Source organism: Branchiostoma floridae, chromosome 8 (assembly GCF_000003815.2).
Source record: "Branchiostoma floridae strain S238N-H82 chromosome 8, Bfl_VNyyK, whole genome shotgun sequence".
Taxonomy (NCBI): Eukaryota; Metazoa; Chordata; class Leptocardii; order Amphioxiformes; family Branchiostomatidae; genus Branchiostoma; species Branchiostoma floridae.
In genome coordinates this window covers 3,156,736-3,174,717 of record NC_049986.1, presented here as the reverse complement: position 1 = coordinate 3,174,717, position 17,982 = coordinate 3,156,736, and the positions used below count along the sequence as shown (strand labels likewise).

Here is a 17,982-nt window from a genome sequence, read left to right as displayed (position 1 = left end):
CATCGTGGTGGGTTATCTGTTGCAGTTAAACGACCTTAGATGTTAGAACTCACGCTGAAAAATTACCGTGAATCTCAGAGCCAGCTTTATGAGAAGCTCCGGCTGGTTTTGTCATACTAAAATTTCTAAGGGGAGGTTTGGCTGTGGCAGATTTTTAACTTGGTCGGTCCTCTGTTTAACCTGTACATTGCGGTTAGACGTTATATGTATGACTACCAGCATTTTTCTTACTTGTTTATAAAATCAAAGGAAACATACCGTGGCCGACTGGGACAAAATGATTCAAAGGTCAAACAGAAACACGTCAAAACCAGCCTAAGTTGAACTTCTGTTTGAAAAGAAGGAAAGGATCTTTGGGGGGCTAATATTGAACATCCAGGGACGGCTGATGGCAGCCCCAACAGAACAACTTGTTTTCCCTAGTGGCAGGACATTCCTAGGCTGCTCACGGCTGTGTTGGACGTTTTCAGGGGTTGTACAACAGGCGTTAGGCCAAGGTATTGTTGTCGTTTGACCACGGGAAATAGGCCTGAGGGAATTGCTGTTATCTTTTTATTGCAAAAAAAACCGGAAAATTCAGTAAACAGCTGTTGTGAAGCACCCAAGCAAGCTGGCACTCGCGAGAAAGATACCGTCCTAATCTAAGACGACAACATTCAAACGTTTCTACCATATTTACATGAACTTAATGCTTAGAATTTGGTCGCGATAGGTCACGGTTTTGAATCCCGGGAGCGAGTTTGGGGTGTAAAAAAAACTGTTCTACTTGCCTCTAGTGTTTCAATAGCAAGCCCGATAAAAACGACTTATACAAAACGTAAAAAAAAACAGCCGAGCTGGAGAGTAATGACCCTTGACTGAAGTCATTTGTACCCAGGAGGCTATGCTGAATTCCTGTTCAATTTGGTGGCTGGGCTGTACAACCCCTGAAAAAGTCTGGCTACCATGCAGCATAAACACCTTGGAATAAAAGAAGCCAAGGAAATTTGACCTGCCCCTGGGGAAGACTAGAGTTCCTCCGTTGGGCTGCAAAGTACATAAGTCATTTCCACACTTTTAAGAATTGGCAAAAAAATCATTTCCTACTCTCGAAGTAGAAGTTCGGCTCCTTTTCTTTAAGGTGTTGTCGACCAAACTATTCAGGGAAAATCCGGGGCCAAAAATAAGTCGACCACCGGAGCCGGAGCCGAACCTCTGCGTGGGAAGTAATGCTAGGTTTGGTTTCGAGTCTGGCTTTTTCTGGTGTCACCGGCCGTCTATCCGCCCTGTATTGGGTGCCTGTTTTCCAGGCCACAGCAAGTAAATTTTATGGATGACATCGACGGGCTCGTCAATCTTCGCCTGGTTTTAGGGATGGTCAGACCGCAGACAGACCAAAATGGGCAAATAAGTTGTGTTGTAACCTATAAATTGTATGTAGAATTGGCACTAGAATCGACACTAGAGCCTTGACTGTAGTTGTAGATGTGAAACATGATGGATTATAGTTGTAACAGTGGCACCAACATTTATAAAAGTAACGAGTGTAGTTGCCAACATGGTTATTAATACTTGTCTACCGCATCACACTAGTGTCACTTTGACTAAACTATAGTGAACGACTTAGAGGGACGAATGCCTTGTTGGTTTTAATGCCATATTTTGTCACTTTAATTCTTGTTACAACGTTTATCGTGTCGATCTTGAACATTTCCCATCTTGAGTTTTTTTCCAGTCTGCAGAGGATGTCATCAATAAAATTTACTTGCTGCGGCCTTATGCCTCCTAGCATTAGTCCCCACTCAGGGGGGGCAGGAGGGGTCCGCGCAAAGCACATGGGTAATTAGGCCGAGCGGGTTCATTCGAACTGTGACCACTGCAGAGGACGGACGTCCCCGGAGCTTCGTAAACAAGCCAAAATGGCTGCCTCCGGAGGATATCGTGTTCTTCCAGTGCTGTTTCAGGCCACCAACAGCCATTTTCCGGTCAGCTCCGTGTCTCCACAAAACACAAGGTATGTGTAGACTTTGTTAACAGTGTAATTTATTTGCAATGGGTAACGTTTAACGTCAGAACCCCGACGGAAATATAAGAACCACCGCGCGCTCCCAAACCAACAGTGGTCGGAAGCTACATGACATACTGCAGATGATATGGGGAATCCTACTACAAGCAACTACTGTTAGCAGGACTGACTGTTAGGTGCACATGTGTGGGGGTGTAAGGATATACTGTAGCTCTTTTCGTTGCAACTAGTATGTGTCGGTGAATGTGCATAAATTTTTCGCTCGGCAGCTAAGGGGGAGGGGGGCGATATATATTCCCGGGTCATAGACTTGTGGGTTGTTGTTCAATTTTGTATCGGCACACGAACATAGAAAGTGCTCACAGTACAGTTCGAAATTACGATAAGAATACAGTTGTGTAATTTTGTGCGATTGTGTCACTATTGTGGATATCAGTTCGAGTAGTTCACGTTGTCATTTGAATTGAATATAATATAAACTTACCTTGAAACCGGCTGCACATGAAATTATGCCCATTTTAAAACCTTTTTTGTTTTATGATCCACAGAATGTACATTACTTCTACCAGTCCTTGCTTCATCTACAGAGTTATCAGTATCACCAAAGATACTGTTGAAGTCTCATGTTTGCTACACAAGGGTAAATGGCATGCATTGTATTTGTCAAAGAATTATTTTTTAAGCAATCAACATAGAGGTGAACATCAAGAGTTTATTTCATCACATACATTCACTGAATAAGTCTTTCTGAAATAACTGATAAAACAGATACATGTATGTTACTTTCCAGCCCTGCTGGGCATGAGCAAACCTATCTAAGCATGTGCTTACTTCATACTTGGTGGTTCATGTATATCCTTTATTACATTGCACTTTTTGTAGACAAGTATGTTGTGTGCATGTTACCAAAAACTGCTGAAACAATTTAGGATTTTTCGGGTTGACGGAATTGACAGTGAAGGAGGATTAATCCACTGTATTATGTACCATTTGATGTAATGTTGCACAGCACTCAGTCTCTGCATTGAAGATTACCTGTATTTTAAATGTTGTCTTGTATCTATGCAGAACTGAGTAGATGGTGTCATTGCTTGGAAATGAATATGTATAATAGTCTTTAATGTCCACATGTTGCCCTTAGGTTCTAATACTCATTCCAAGCATAGATATTAAATACACGAATGAACAATTGTCCAGTATTGTACTTACCTATGTGATTTGCCCTGAAGTAAGTTGTGATCATGTGTGTGTTCTATGAACTTTGCTATAGTCAAGCCAGGTTATTATATGCTTCTTCAAGGATTGTTGTGTAGAGGTTCTAATGGACTTTGGCTGTACAGAATGTAGCTTCAGGAAGACTGTAGCTGTAGATTGCATACAGATCATATGTATATTTTGTATATTGTTCACATTCATCGAGTGATACAGGTTTGCCAAAAGTCCATTTCTTACAACAGTTCACCATTATGTATTCCTGTATGCCTTGATCACATTATGAAATAGACAGCAGTTTTGTGATGGGAGTATATAGCTTGTAGTGCAGTATCGCCTAAAGATGACATGTAGAGTGGATTGTAGTTTGCGCTTCTGCACAGAATCAAGCTTTACCTTTTAACTTTGTGCAAAGAGCCAATTATAACACATCTATGAAAGAAGATGATGGAAAAAATTTCATGTATCTTTAACGTTTAGTTATATTTGTTGACAGCCAGTGTTGGACACATGAAGTTGCAAGAAATATGTATTTGAAATACTAATAGTCAACATATCTTATGTTATAAGCTACAACACTTTTTGTCTTGTGTGATATTCAATGATAATAAAAACTTGAATATAAGAAGAAATTGGAGTTGGAGACATTCTTTTCAACAAGAGAATGACTTTGCCTAACCCTAAGATTGTAGAATATAAATTTGTATAACTTGCATTTGAAATACTGGGAGTCAACATATTATAACTTATGACCACTGAAAATGGTAAAATGCTAAACTATAGGAGTGGGAACATTACTACTAGTAGTAGATATCTGGGACACAGCAGTGAACTGTCATGTTTACACTAGGACACATATGCCTAACCCTAAGATTGTAGAATATAAATTTGTATAACTTGCATTTGAAATACTGGGAGTCAACATATTATAACTTATGACCACTGGAAATGGTAAAATGCTAAACTATAGGAGTGGGAACATTACTAGTAGATATCTGGGACACAGCAGTGAACTGTCATGTTTACACTAGGACACATATGAAACTTACATTCACAAGTACAAATGGAGCTAAATCTATTATAACCCAGCATTGTAGAATTTGTCTCAGACATTTCCTAGTGTCATGAAAGTATCTGAATCCAATCCCAGGGTCTGCATTGAAACCTCCACTCTCTGACTCCTACAGTTACTGCACTGCTCGGTTGTTGACATCAAACTAAGTCAGGAAGAAGAATCATGTTCTGTTAGGTAAAGCACAAAAAAAATTGACAATGCAAGTGGATTGATGTAACTTATAATATAATGTAACTACACAAAATTTATGCATGTGGTTGTCCACTCCCATTTACTGTCATGTGATGGCCATGATGTTGCATGCCATCTGGAACAGAGCCAATGTATTCCAAGAAGCAATAGTCCTTGTTGTTTACAACGCTATCTGAATTTTTCACACAAGTTTTCTCGGAAGGAAACTGGCGACTAAGATTGGTACAATTTTTGAGCCCCCCTCCCCATTTGGCCGCGATGTAAAATCTTGTATTTTCTGCCGGTTTTATTCACAATTATGATAAAGCCTAAAATCCCCATGATACCCAATTTGGTTCCAGTCGGATTTTGATATTTTTGTGTTACCATAGAATCGATCAATAAGGAAGGAATCCCCGAAACTTTCGTACATGAAAACAATAACACGTTGCTTCGTAACCCGGCCGCCATCTTGGATTTCACGGCGGGCCCCGCTTGCCTCGCCGAGTTTGACCGCTTCTAGTGGCTTAACTATTGGTGGTTCAGTGTGGTTCAATTTGAGTTTTGAGAAGTTAAAGACACGGACTTTACGCTGAGATAAAAATTTTCAATGAACCACGCTGTAAAATTGAAAACTAGACCCCTGAAAACTACGTAAAATGGGCAAACTCCAAGGGCCTGCTATAAGCTTGCAGAGGGTCGCAAACATTTCGACGAGAAAATCGGCAAGTTAACACGTACCTGGTCACAAGAATCTCTCTCCAACGATGAAGACATATCTCTGTAACAGTTTGGTAGAACTCTGGTCTTTCAAAACAAGACCAATTGTGAGAAAATACACAAAACTGAGGAGTAACAAATAACGCGCCTTACGGAGCATTTACAAAGTACCAGCTACGTGATTGGATAAGCCCGTCCCCGGAGGGTTCACGAGTGTTCACGTGATACCCCCCCAGCTCCTCCTGTCCCCACTCAGAGTCAAACCTCTGGTTAAAGAGTTATGCTGGTAGGCATACATATAGCGTCTAACCGCAATGTACAGGTTGAATAATTAACAGGAGGACCGACCAAGTTAAAAATCTGCAACAACCAAACCACCCCTCATAAATTTTAGTATGACAAAACCAGCAAAAATTTGAGAGCCAAACCTCCCCTTATAAATTTTAGTATGACAACACCAGCCGGAGCTTCTCATAAAGCTGGCTCTGAGATTCACGGTAATTTTTCAACGTGAGTTCTAACATCTAAGGTCGTCTAACCGCAACAGATAACCCACCACGACGCTTTTTAGTAATGGGTACAGTTCATGATGTGTACGTTTGGAAATGTGTGAAGTGTACACATGTCAACAAGTAAAAATACACGTACAGGGCTTGACCATGACATTTGCGATATCAGCCGTGTTGTAACAATAAGGTAATGTCTATGTTTCCCTCCGACACTTCAATCTGTTTCCGTCCTCACCTTCTCCTATTTACTTTATATGATCTTATATGTCTTATATGTGTAGCGTAGAGTAGAGTTTATTCGGGTAGGCTTAACTGTAGAATTGAACATTCACCTGTCGGAAAAATAAACACCGGGCAAATAGAAACCTGCAGAAACGCTTCACACATAATATCCAATCGGGGATCGGGTCGGAGTATAGCAGTAGCCGCTGTCTCCGAAATCCCGACCAGCGCTTTTCCTCCTCACTAAACCAACATCTGCTTGAAGAATAGGGTCTTGTAAGACAAGCCTGGGTCACCTTTCAGTGTGACAAGGCGGCGGGCGGGCCAACATCTGGCGGGCCGGGGTCATCAACAGGCTAGGGGGCCGAACTGGTACGGTGAAACAGTGATCAACAGTGCAGATAAGCTACACGTCAAGCCATGGGGTCCATATCCTTTCTCACAGTTAAAAGAGTTATGTTGATTCGAGTATCTTCGTGCCAAAATTGCATCCTGGCAACGGAGAGACGAGGGCGTACCTTGAGCGGACAAACCCTGCTGTAACAAATATGGAGAACATTTGATCAACGGTCAGCAGGCGCGCTGGCGCCTTATCTTCATGGGAAAAGACATTTCTAGCGATACACGCCTGCTTCTGAATGGACAGCTCCGCAATGCTCTTTGGTATGTAGAACTCCTTTCTGAAATTATACAGTGATCCTCTTGATGTATATAAAACTTATGGACATGTTCTTTTGGGAGACGATATGTTGTTCGGCTGGAGAAGGGGGGGGTCGAGTTGGGTAGTGTAGATCGTTACAAGGCAGGTAGGACTTCTGAGTTCCAAGTTTGGACGGTCTCTCATCAGTTGATTGTCACTGTTTGCCTTTGTGGGTTTTCTAACACTTTCTAGTTGTAGAGTGCGGTTGTGATTCCATTTACTTGTCGAATCTTGACCTGAATTTCTGACTTCAGATGACAGTTATTATGTGCGCGGGCATCTGGAAGTGTTTTGGTAACAGATACAGTCAAAGCTTAGCTGTTTGGAAGGATGCGATAGTCCCAGCACAATTATAAGTTGTTCCGGGCGACTCTCAAGGATACAGTTTTCTTTTAAAGCCTCGTCGTTCGGATATATATATATATCAAGATTCAAACACATAGCAAGTTACTTGAAATTTGGACTGGTGGTGCAATCAAGTTGAGCGCGAGCATGTACGGGGCTCGAGGGACTTTGCTGTGGTACCAGCATCGGGTCACGTGGATTACCCTCTCCGTTTCGCCTGCCAAGAAATTGAAAGATTATCGCCTGGTGTAAACAAGCCAAGCTTTCCCACAATTCCACTATTTCAGTATTTGGCCATGTCCGCTTTCATGTCGGAGCACAGCGGACATTTACATGATGTTGGTCTCACTCTATATGAGTTTGGTATGCAGTAGACCGGGGTTTTTCTGGTGACCAGTTAGCTTTGCATGACTTTGAAGTGCCAAAGAGAATACCAGTGATTGGTCACCGGGGCAGAAGTAACGTAGCTCGTGACATCATGAAAGGAGGCGTTACCTTCATACCAGGCTTCATACCATACGCAACAGTCAAGGGGGAGTTCCGTTGATGATAGGAAGGGTTCCAACCAGGGGCGGTTCACTAACTAAAGGCTAAGGGGCTAAATGTGTGTAAGTACTGTAACTTACTAGATCGATAGTCTTTGTGTCCGATAGAATAAATGTTTGTGATGATATACTGGATTCAAAGCCTGCTTTTATTGCAATAAGATAGAGAATAACAAAGATACAAATATGCAGCAGAAGTGTTTTATGAGCCCAAAGACAAAAAGACCCAGAAGGCCCGCTATGGAGGCTAATGACGAGACAGATCTGTTTGGAAGTCGTGTGTCACTTCAGTGGTACTTAGCAGTTCGCACCCCGCTGGGCCAAATGAGCTACCGGCATGTGGAGCTAGGAGTCCAGCGGTGGTGTTGTTAGCCTGGGTTACTCTCCAAGCAGAGGTTGAGTCACGTAGATATAGTAGTGGTCGGAAAAATTACACCGGAGCTCCTCTCTATCAATACGTAAGGACGAATATGAGTTATTTTTCTGATTTGACGGAATATATGTTGTTATTTTATTTGAATAGATAATTGCTATAATTCCTATATAGTGTATCTCTGAGAGAGCTCATTATCATAACTTCCAATGAAAACTACTAATTAAACATTACTGTTAAATGATAGGTGTTTAATCTTTTCGTCCAATATAATTGTTATCAAGATTACCATGAGATTTATGCAAATGAGGTAATAATTTGCATATCAATTTCAAAATTACAAAAAGCTGTTACACTTTCGATATTCATACAGTATGTTCCTTAAGTAAAGAGGAATGTAGCAAGATGTTGATAATGCAAATTTTGACGATCATCTCCATAACTTATGTAGGTAATAAAAATAAACGGACGGCAAGCTGTATTACGTGCACTGTTTGGTCGAGCGTCCCTCGTACAATGTACCTCGTGTGTACGTGTGTCTCAAGTACTTAGAACTTGCTGAAGTAGGGGTTATTCAGGTTGGGCTAGTCCATTTCTTATTTCTGGGGGGTCTATTCAGGTGGGGACAGTCCATTTCTTCCTGCAGAAGGATGGAGCGTTCAGGTTGGGACAGACCATTTCTAACTGCCTCACCCCCTTGTCCCACCCACACTTTGACCTCTAACTACAAGGGCTGTATATATATGTTCACACCTGCTTTTTAACATTGCCTAGCTACAATTTCACCTGGCACAAATTACACTTAAAAGCGACCTTGTGTGCATGTGTGACTACACATATTTATCTCTAGTTTTAATTAAAAGGCAGATCTATCGCAGTGTTACGTTGAATGGGTTTCAATTTTGGAATCAAAATCTATTTTCTTTGTCGCCTATTCTCGGCTAATGTGCCTTGTAATGTTTTGAAGTTTTCCGATTGTTTGGGAATGTTGGTTCACTAGATGAGGGGGTAGTGTGTAGAGCCAAAACAGTGGCACATTTGTTTTATTTGTGTGTTGAGCTTTTGTCTTTTTCATGAGATTGTTGTCATTACCTTTATGTTGTGTCATATGTTACAGATTACTTCAATTAGGGTCCCTTATGTAGCTTTTTTTTTAGAATTTCTTATTTATTTCTCAATCATTTAGGCCTAAGGGTAATCCCTACAGTTTAAAAAAAGACTGATTTCAAAGACTAATATTCAGCTTAAAGTGTCAAGTGAGCTATAGTGAGCTGATGACATAGAATTTTCTTCAGGTGTCCTGTTAAATCATTATTCCTACTAGTGGTCACTCGGTAGGGTCAACGGTCAACACTGAATTACATTTGAAATGTCCGTTTCCTGCTCGATTGTTAAGCAATTGTAGGTTTGTTTCAAATCGCATGATGTAATGGTGCCATAGGGGTTAACAAAGTTGGTGACTTGCTATCAACAAACATTGTTAGGAGCGCCACGGATGTTATAGACTTACTGTATCCGCGTTCTCACCACAAACTTATTCAGGTCCCCTAGGAGACATCTTCGGATCGCTTCGAGTTAGCGACGGACGTCTGGAAAGCTGTCTAATGGAAGAAATAGGTAACATATGTCCACCTAGACCACAGTTAATAAAATGACGGATAGACTTGATTGATAGGGGGCAGAGAAAAATTGAAATCACTTTGATTTTGGACACCTACATTTATGTAACAAATTCCTATTTTTCTTTCTGAGCAGATTAAGATAAATGGCTGTTCCTTTTGACTGTTTATATCGAATGTTTCTAAGGAACATGTCTCCAACCTGCTCCATTTCTTATATCGGTTTGTCGAATATGCATTTGTGACTGTTGTCCTCAGCAGTCACTACATGAATTTGACCTCTTCTTGTACACTGTTGTATGTATTTATGTGATACTATAAAACATGCAATGCATGCATTCAAGTGTCTTTCTCTACTATAGCACTGAAGATAAAGCAATATTTTCTCTCAAACCGTAGGCTTAATATGTGGGGTGAGATTTCATTTTTCATTCATTCATTGGTTACAGGTTGCTGCTCAGAGAATAACAACGGATTGAAAGGACGAAGGGAGTTAGTGAGCGAGGATGGTCTAGTTTCGCTCGTGCTGAGGGAAGAAGCAGTTGCAAGATGAAGCTAGAATTGAGAGCGTACCTTGTATGCAGAACACAGCTTTAACTGTAAAGATTAGCTTAATGTGTTAGCCTAACATGAACTTTTTTACGTTTCCTTTGATCAGCCTTTATTCCTGGAGCGGTTGGAAAGAAAAGAAATCGTTCAAATAGACAGATAACATACCAGAGGGGTTTGTCCGTTGTAGGAGTACAGTTTGCTCATTTAGCGGACTAACTCCTCTGACATGATACTAATACGTCTATTTGGCCCATTTCTCCTCTTCCAGCCGCTTTTGATAGTCGCAGCTTATCAATTGATCATGTATTTACTGATAGCATCTACGAAAATTATCATCCCTTCATATTACCTAGATGAGTAAAATATACATTAGCTGCTTTCTATACACCGTGTCATGTATGTATATGTTTGAAAGGAATACGCCTACCTTGTGAAAGGTGTCGCGCAAAATTGAACATCATAATCAAATCACTGGTGATTGTGTAATAATAGACTTTCAGAAAAAAAACACCCTGACTACTACTGAGATTTTAAGGTAACGTATAAATACTCTTTCAAGCAGAAACTGAGTATAAATACTCCTTCAGGCAGAGGGACCATTCTCCTTCATGTTCCTCTATCAGGAAGAGTATAAATACTCTTTTTAGGCACAGGGTCCATCCTCCTTTGTGCAGAGTATTCATCCTCTATCAGAGTATAAATACTCTTCCCTATCAGGCAGAGTATAAATACTCCTTCAGGCAGAGTATAAATACTCTTTCGGAAAGAGTATCCATCCTCCTTTATGCAGAGTATTTATACTCTATCAGAGTATATATCGTCCTCCAGCCGGAGTATATATCCTCCAAGCTGCTGGACAAAACTCTAATTCATTATATATCCTCGGTTAGGCTGGATTATTATTGATTTGTTTGAGTATATATCCTCATCTAGTTGTGATTTTTTAAAGAAAGTTTCTTAAAAATGCAAATACCAAGTCATGAAGGCTGCATTTTGATAAAAAGAAAGGCTTAATTTTTGTGTTTTGAAGCCGAAAAAAGGGAACAAAATGGATTTTCCCTTATTATTTTGGATTCTGTTTAAAGTATTAGATTAGAACATTGTTTATGACTGTCCATTGTCACTATGTGTATACTATGTACTTGCAATTAGCCCTCGGGCACGAACTTGCAAATAAACTTCTATGTCTAATAGAAGTCCGATCAGGAAGGATATGGTAATAAACTGCTGCCCCACGAGCATGACAGCTCCCTTCAACAGGGCCCACAACATGGTTCTCTGGAGATTGGAGACATATCTTCTTGCTCGTTCACGACAAAAGAAAAGCTGTGAAAGGATAGACATGTATACATTGTACCAATGAGTTTTCTTCACGTTGTACCATGAGTATTAATCATTTTGCGGGAAGAAATGGCCAACGTGAGGAGTTTGTGTAAGGATATTGGGAAACTACGGAGAGATCTGGCGGGCGACTCACGTCTCCCGTGCCGGTTCGGCAGAAAAAGTCTTTGGAACCAGGCCTCAAATTGAAATCAATGTCCCGATTGCCCGGGGCCACTTATAATTTAGGCCGGGACCACTAGAAAACGATTTTGTGACATTTTTGGGACCGTAGAAAAATAACCTACACCAGAATGTCAACCCGTCAAACGTTTTTCTAGCGCGCTACTCAGCGGCTTTCAACCCCCCCCCCCACTTTGCTTCATACTTCGTTCCTTTTCGTTCCTTTTCGCACTTTCGGTACTTTCCTTTTCGTTCCTTTTCGTTCCTATCCAATCTTTTTGTTCCTTTTCGTTCCTTTTCGCCCTTTCGGTACTTTCCTTTTCGTTCCTTTTCGTTCCTTTTCGTTCCTTTTCGCTCCTTTTCGTTCCTTTTCACACTTTCGGTACACCGCTTACAGCTACCAGGGTGAAACCCTACCTTTGTGAGGAATGCAGTAAGACTTAGAACTTCTGTCAGTCAGACCATCTCCGAAGCCACGTGCGAACCCACAGTGATAGAAGTTCACAGCTACCGAATTAAAGGTTTAAGGTACCAGGGTGAAAAGCAGGACAATGATAGTTTGGCAAAGAGAAGCCAAGGAAATAATTTGGTCGTAGATATGGGAATGACGCAGGTTCGGTGCTACGCTATAGAATTTGATGATTGGGCTGTTTATAGAGATATAAAGATATGAATGTTTTAGTATTGGTCTGATTGCATTCATATCTTCCTAACCTACGTGGACACTACAAAAGTGTGTTCTTTGTGTTTAAATTAGGAAATGTGTTGTTTTCGACATTGGAAAGATTTCTGGCAAATAAACCATTCTTAAACATACAAAATTTGTATTTTTATTTTTATTTTTCACCTGGCCTTGTATTAGATGTGAGAATGATATATCATTGTAGTTTGTTGTGTAGATTAATGTAGGCGTCTCTCTAGATGTTAGATATTTGAGTGTGAATAACATAGCTACATGGTATGGACTTGAACTGTTTACTGAGTAGGTAACATGTACGCTTGTCTGTCATATACTTACAATTAACCTTCTTTTTTAAAATATCGTCGTCGAAATCGCAAGTTTGTCAGTGCTGTAAGGTTAGATTGCACCTATGTAGTTAACACGAGTACATCTCCAGAGGCAGTTAAGAGCGTTTATCAGTATGTAAACACGACACGTTTTTGTCGACCTTCTAATAACTGGAATTCCTCAAGAGATTTTTGGGGTTCATAAATATGCCGTACCGGGTCAACTTGAACTAATCTCTGTCGATTTTAGCATTTAGCTGTTATAGAAAATCTAACATGATATTCATGAACGGAATATCTGACATATCTTTAATAAGATTCATCATGCCTCAAAAGTATGGTTGGATTTGTATGTTTCTCGATCTCAGTCTTCCCTGGTTGACAAAAATAATATCGCAGCAAACAGATGTTCTACTTGAAGGGGCTGCGGTGTGCGGAAACAAGGCAACTCTTTCCTGCACACCTGCCGCGGGACCTTCCCTTACTAATCTCATCAAATGGGCTGACCAATGGGCGAGCGCACACCTGCCGCTGGACCTTCCCTTCCTAATCTCAACAAATGGGCTGACCAATGGGCGAGCGCACACCTGCCGCGGGACCTTCCCTTCCTAATCTCATCAAATGGGCTGACCAATGGGCGAGCGTACACCTGACGTGGGACCTTCCCTTCCTAATCTCATCAAGTGGACTGACCAATGGGCGAGCGCCACGCCTGGGCAAAGGTCAGGTCAGGTCGGGAAATAGCCTGATGACACAACTGCGTCGTATGAACGCATCAGATATATATAGATCTACATGTACATGTTATGGACTAGATTTGTTTATTGGTTCCTTTTAAAGTATTTAACAGATTACTTGTGTTGTCAAACGTAATGCGTTTGTGTAAGATACGCAGCTTGCATAAAATGTAACTAGTATTTGACTCTTCAATTTACCTTTCTCTGTATGCATGTTAAGTATGCCAAAAGTGATCTTTAATTCTTTTACACAGTTATTTATAATTCACTTTCAGTCATTCAGAGAAGTAAATGTTCCCACAGACGATGGACAGGTGTGATCAGGTGTTCTACATATTTTTTTCCAAGTGTCTCTTTCAACACAAAACAAATATATAAAATAATTCGGGTCGTTGAGTTCTCCTATTTTCACTGCCATAAAGCCATCTTTACACTTTCTTTCTTTCTTTACTTTGTGTAACATAAGACTGACGATGGTAAAGACTGAAAACAAAGGATTAACAACTCGACCTAATAACTATAGTCGGTACAAGGATCATAAGCGACACCTATTAATCGGTTGCAGTACTGCAGCATTATTCACAATGGAGTGGTGCAGTACTGCACCTAATTAATAGGGGTCGCTTGTGATCCATGTAAAGATTCAAGTAGGACAGAATATCCCAGCTCATCCTGCAGTGACACCATAATTCTCTGCGTGACTTCTAAAACACCCCATTTAGTCAATTGCTTCTATTCTTATATGATTGAATCTAACAGTTAACAGATGTTCTACTTGAAGGGGCTGCGGTGTGCGGAAACAAGGCAACTCTTTCCTGCACAACAAGTGTTGTCTGTCTAACTGACCATTTTGTAGTTACATGTAAAGTCTGGTAGATGCTAACAAAAGGAAACAGTTGTAAATTGTATTCAATTTGCCTTAGCACGATGTATGGCAGATTTATCCACGTATACCGGACGCAGGGCTTGAAATGTAAACTTGAAATCAGAAATTAAAGAAAAAAATCCTAAAACAAAAGTTTTTTGCTCCTACTCCACGAAAAACATAAAGAATTGGGGATTTCAGGTGATATTCGGAGCCAATCTTAAAAAAAATATGTTTGGGAAAATGAAAATTCAAGAGGAACAATTTGCCATACCTTGTACATAATACAGCAGCAAGATGGCGGTCGAGCAGCGGCGGTACCTCATCCCCTATCCGCCGCTTTTTCACCGCCAGCCGCGCAAGAAACTCTGAGTGTCGGATATATCCCGCTTCAGCTGCGCTTTGATATACGTAAACTACGGATATCGACCGCAAATGCTGTTTTGTTATTTGAGTAAGACCCTATTGGAAGTCGTGCTACGCCACAACACAGAATGCAGGTGTACCACAGCTTTATTTTGCCAACTATTTTTTTACAATACCGTGCAACTGTACAGCAATTGATGCCAAATTGTCTATTCGATAGATAAGTCAGAATCACATTAACAACACTAAACATTCAAAATATACATTTGTCGGTGTAATTGTGTACATGGTGTTTGGATGCGAAAAGGTTGACATAAATGTCATTGTCGATGAGATCTCCATAGTGGGTACATACTGCATAAACTGAGCATGTGTAGTATGATGCCATTGTTCTGGACCACTTTTGTGTCATTGCACTGCTTTGTGTAGGCCCCTGGAAATATATACGCATTTCATGAATACATGTAGGGCATGAAAATATCATGCATACATGTACATGCAATAAACGTTGCAGAACAAGTCATAAAATTAATTGTCCATATACCAGTTCCGTCGTTAGGTAAAGCCAGTCAAACTTGAAGGCCCATGACACATTAGCAAAACAGGTCGAAATGTGAATATAACATACGGTTTCAACAAGAATTGTTTACAAGTCAGAGACCTCTCTCTTTGATAACATCTAAGATAATATACAGTCGCTTATCGCTCTGAATTTTATTGTACACTATATACAGCCGCTTCTCTGATATTTGGGTAGCAGAAGCGAACATAGGAGAGAACCACTACCCAGATGGTACCCAAGCTAAGAGCAGCTATATTATTTCAAGCTGCGATTCAGTATTGTATAAAGTAATCTATAACGTTGGATTGGAATAGAAACAAAGACGAGGCTTGAAGTAATTGGAATATAGATAAATCAGACTTCACAGCGTCGATTTACCGTGAATCGTTTGTGTACAATGGTCACTTGTTGCACAGATAGAATATTACTATAAAAGTTGCTACTACATGTATGTAGTCTTAATGATTGTGAAATGAAGGGCAGTACCATGTCGTTTGCTTTCGAATAGTGCACAGAGGTAATTTTTTTCGATAATGTGGTACAGTTCGCGAAAAGGTAAAGCTATTGTCTAGGAGAGGAACAGTGAGTCTGATCATAATTTAATTTCCTAATTTTTTTGCAATTGAGGTGTCTGTGATCATCACCTGGCACGATGTATTCTTACGTGTTTATTTCTGACGTATCAACGGATGGTTCTGAAGGGGCAACCCGGTTGGAGACCCCGGATCGGGACAAGACGTTTATTACTCTGACGGGTGTCTGAACAGCAGGTTGGCCTGCTTGAGGGTTAGGAACAATATGTCGTCTGCAGCGGACCATGGACTTGAACCCTTGCCAAAACTCTTTCAGGGTCCAGGTGTAAATGATGGGATTGACTGCTGTGTTTAGGATGTACAACGCAGAGCTGGTGAAGAAAACAGCTTTAGGGAGCAAAGTGGCGTAGAAATCAACATAATTGATGACAACGTTTGGGCAGGTCAGGGTGAGAAAAGTGAAGAAGATGTAGAACATGTGTTTTGTACGCTTCACCGCCTGCAGGGACACTTGCTGGGGGCTGTGGCCGAGATGCTGGCCGATGGCCATGGTACTCTTCCGCACGTGCAGGTAGATTCGGGCGTAGAATGCAGATATGGTGAAAACTACAGCCCAGTACATGGACAGGACGACATTTTTGAAAAACAGTACACTTGCCGGGTCTTCATGCGATAACTGACATATTTGTACATGCGCGTCCCATCCCAAACTGCCGTATATACCTGACATAGCCGGAAACATGACCAGAGTACCGGTCACCCATGATCCAACCACCCAGAGGAAGGCCTTGACAGGACCGAACAAGCGCTTGTAAGTGGCTAGTGAGAGCACAACGTGCACATACCGGTTAAAGGCAATGAGGGCACAGGATAACAATGACTGTAGCAGGCTAAAGAGGTTCAGAAAGCCTATGAAGGCACAGCAAGCTTGTCCGCAGTTCGGTAGGCCGGCCATCGTAGACGAGATGATCAGGGGAATGATGCCGGCAGACGTTACCAGGTCCCAGATGCTTGTGTTCAGGATGAAGGCGTTATCAGTGGTGCGAATCTGTCAAAGTAGTATACATGTACATTGGGTGTCGGTACAAATAAATTCATTTATGCAAAATTCATGCAAAGGTATGCAAATTTGTATTGATAGCTATAAGGTTCAATATTCTCTCATTTTAATGTATGCATACCATCCGTGATTAAGAATTCACCGCTGCAATTTTTTTTATTTATTTAAATTTAATGTAATCATAACTATGATTTTATTCCTGCATACTTATGCAAATATACTCTCTACCTATATATGCATACTACTGATAAAGAATGCTCTTGATAAATTCCAATATAGATTTATAGTTTTTGGTTTTAATAAAAACTAGATGTGGGTAGGTCTTTGCAAGACGTGGAAATTATTAGAATTTAGGCAAAATAGTGAGCATGTTTCAGCACTGCAGAGGTACTACCGCTTTTGATATCTCGTGTTCTGGACTTGCTATGGTCTTTAGGTTCTTTATTTCTTTGCATATATCACATGAATTAAAAACAAATTGATATACAGAGGAGAAATACAGGCAGGGGGAGGACTACGGGGCTTTTCTTGGGCCTCCCAAAGAAACTAGATCGCACCAATTAATGAATGAATGAATGAAGACCTTTATTGTACGTTTTTGCTTTCTAACAAGCTAAGTACAGGTCTAGGTGAATAGGATACATCTCCTAGTGATTCTAAGTACAATCTGTGTAGGGTGTGATACATGACTGAGACTACAAACTCTAAAGTATACTAGTACTAGTATGTACAGGTTCAACTTCTTCTCGCTTCCTTATACAGTTGTAAATGTAGTTGCAGGTGGAGTTTAGAATTAATTGAATTATACATTATCCAATTGAACGAACTCTCTTGGTCGTAATTCTTGACAATGTGGATAGCTTTTTTTGAAAGATGTGGAATGATCGTAAAGACATGCCTTCTTGTAAATGCAGAATGCCAGTATGACAGCAGCGTTGCCTACAGTCCCGACCATGCTAGAGATGCCCAGCAGTGCGACCAACAAGCCGTCCTCCCATAGGAACTCATAGACCACATCAGGAGGTGACTTCAGAGCAGACTTGTTCACTGACATCATGATCATTCCTGAAAAACGTTCAAGACTTTCATGCTTGGCGAACAATAGCAGATATATAAAAAGAACATAACGCTAGTCTACCTTTATCCGAGGGATAGCCTAAAATTATATCCGTTGTCATAAAAATAGCTTTTGGGAATGCCAGGTCCACGTTCGGTGGTTTCAAATTGCAATATTTCTAAACTTACTCTCTAAATGCTCTGTTTTACAGACAATGAATAGAGTTTCCCCTCAAAAACAGTT

General features: G+C 40.7%; 1 protein-coding gene and 2 long non-coding RNA genes across 3 annotated transcripts; 1 reads left to right on the top strand and 2 right to left on the bottom strand.

The window, feature by feature from the left end:
- Positions 1-1,779: 1,779 nt before the first annotated feature.
- Positions 1,780-3,849, top strand: LOC118420578. The gene is made up of 2 exons (XR_004831758.1): positions 1,780-1,993; positions 2,554-3,849. It is a non-coding gene; the product is annotated as an uncharacterized LOC118420578 (long non-coding RNA).
- On the bottom strand, positions 3,373-5,428 carry LOC118420569. Its single transcript, XR_004831749.1, has 2 exons — positions 5,205-5,428; positions 3,373-4,434 (listed from the first exon to the last, which is right to left on the bottom strand). It is a non-coding gene; the product is annotated as an uncharacterized LOC118420569 (long non-coding RNA).
- A 10,321-nt stretch (positions 5,429-15,749) lies between these two features.
- Positions 15,750-17,736, bottom strand: LOC118421114 (melatonin-related receptor-like). Its single transcript, XM_035828274.1, has 2 exons — positions 17,626-17,736; positions 15,750-16,670 (listed from the first exon to the last, which is right to left on the bottom strand). The coding sequence occupies exons 1-2, from the start codon at positions 17,734-17,736 to the stop codon at positions 15,750-15,752; spliced, it is 1,032 nt and encodes a 343-aa protein (XP_035684167.1).
- Between the last annotated feature and the right edge of the window lie 246 nt (positions 17,737-17,982).

Bases quoted from the DNA above. Each gene is read 5' to 3' on its own strand.
- LOC118421114 (XM_035828274.1), bottom strand. From the start codon at position 17,736: ATGTCAGTGAACAAGTCTGCTCTGAAGTCACCTCCTGATGTGGTCTAT. The intron at 16,671-17,625 runs GTAGGCAACGCT...CTACTTTGACAG, and splicing joins TCTCTAGCATGGTCGGGACT to ATTCGCACCACTGATAACGC.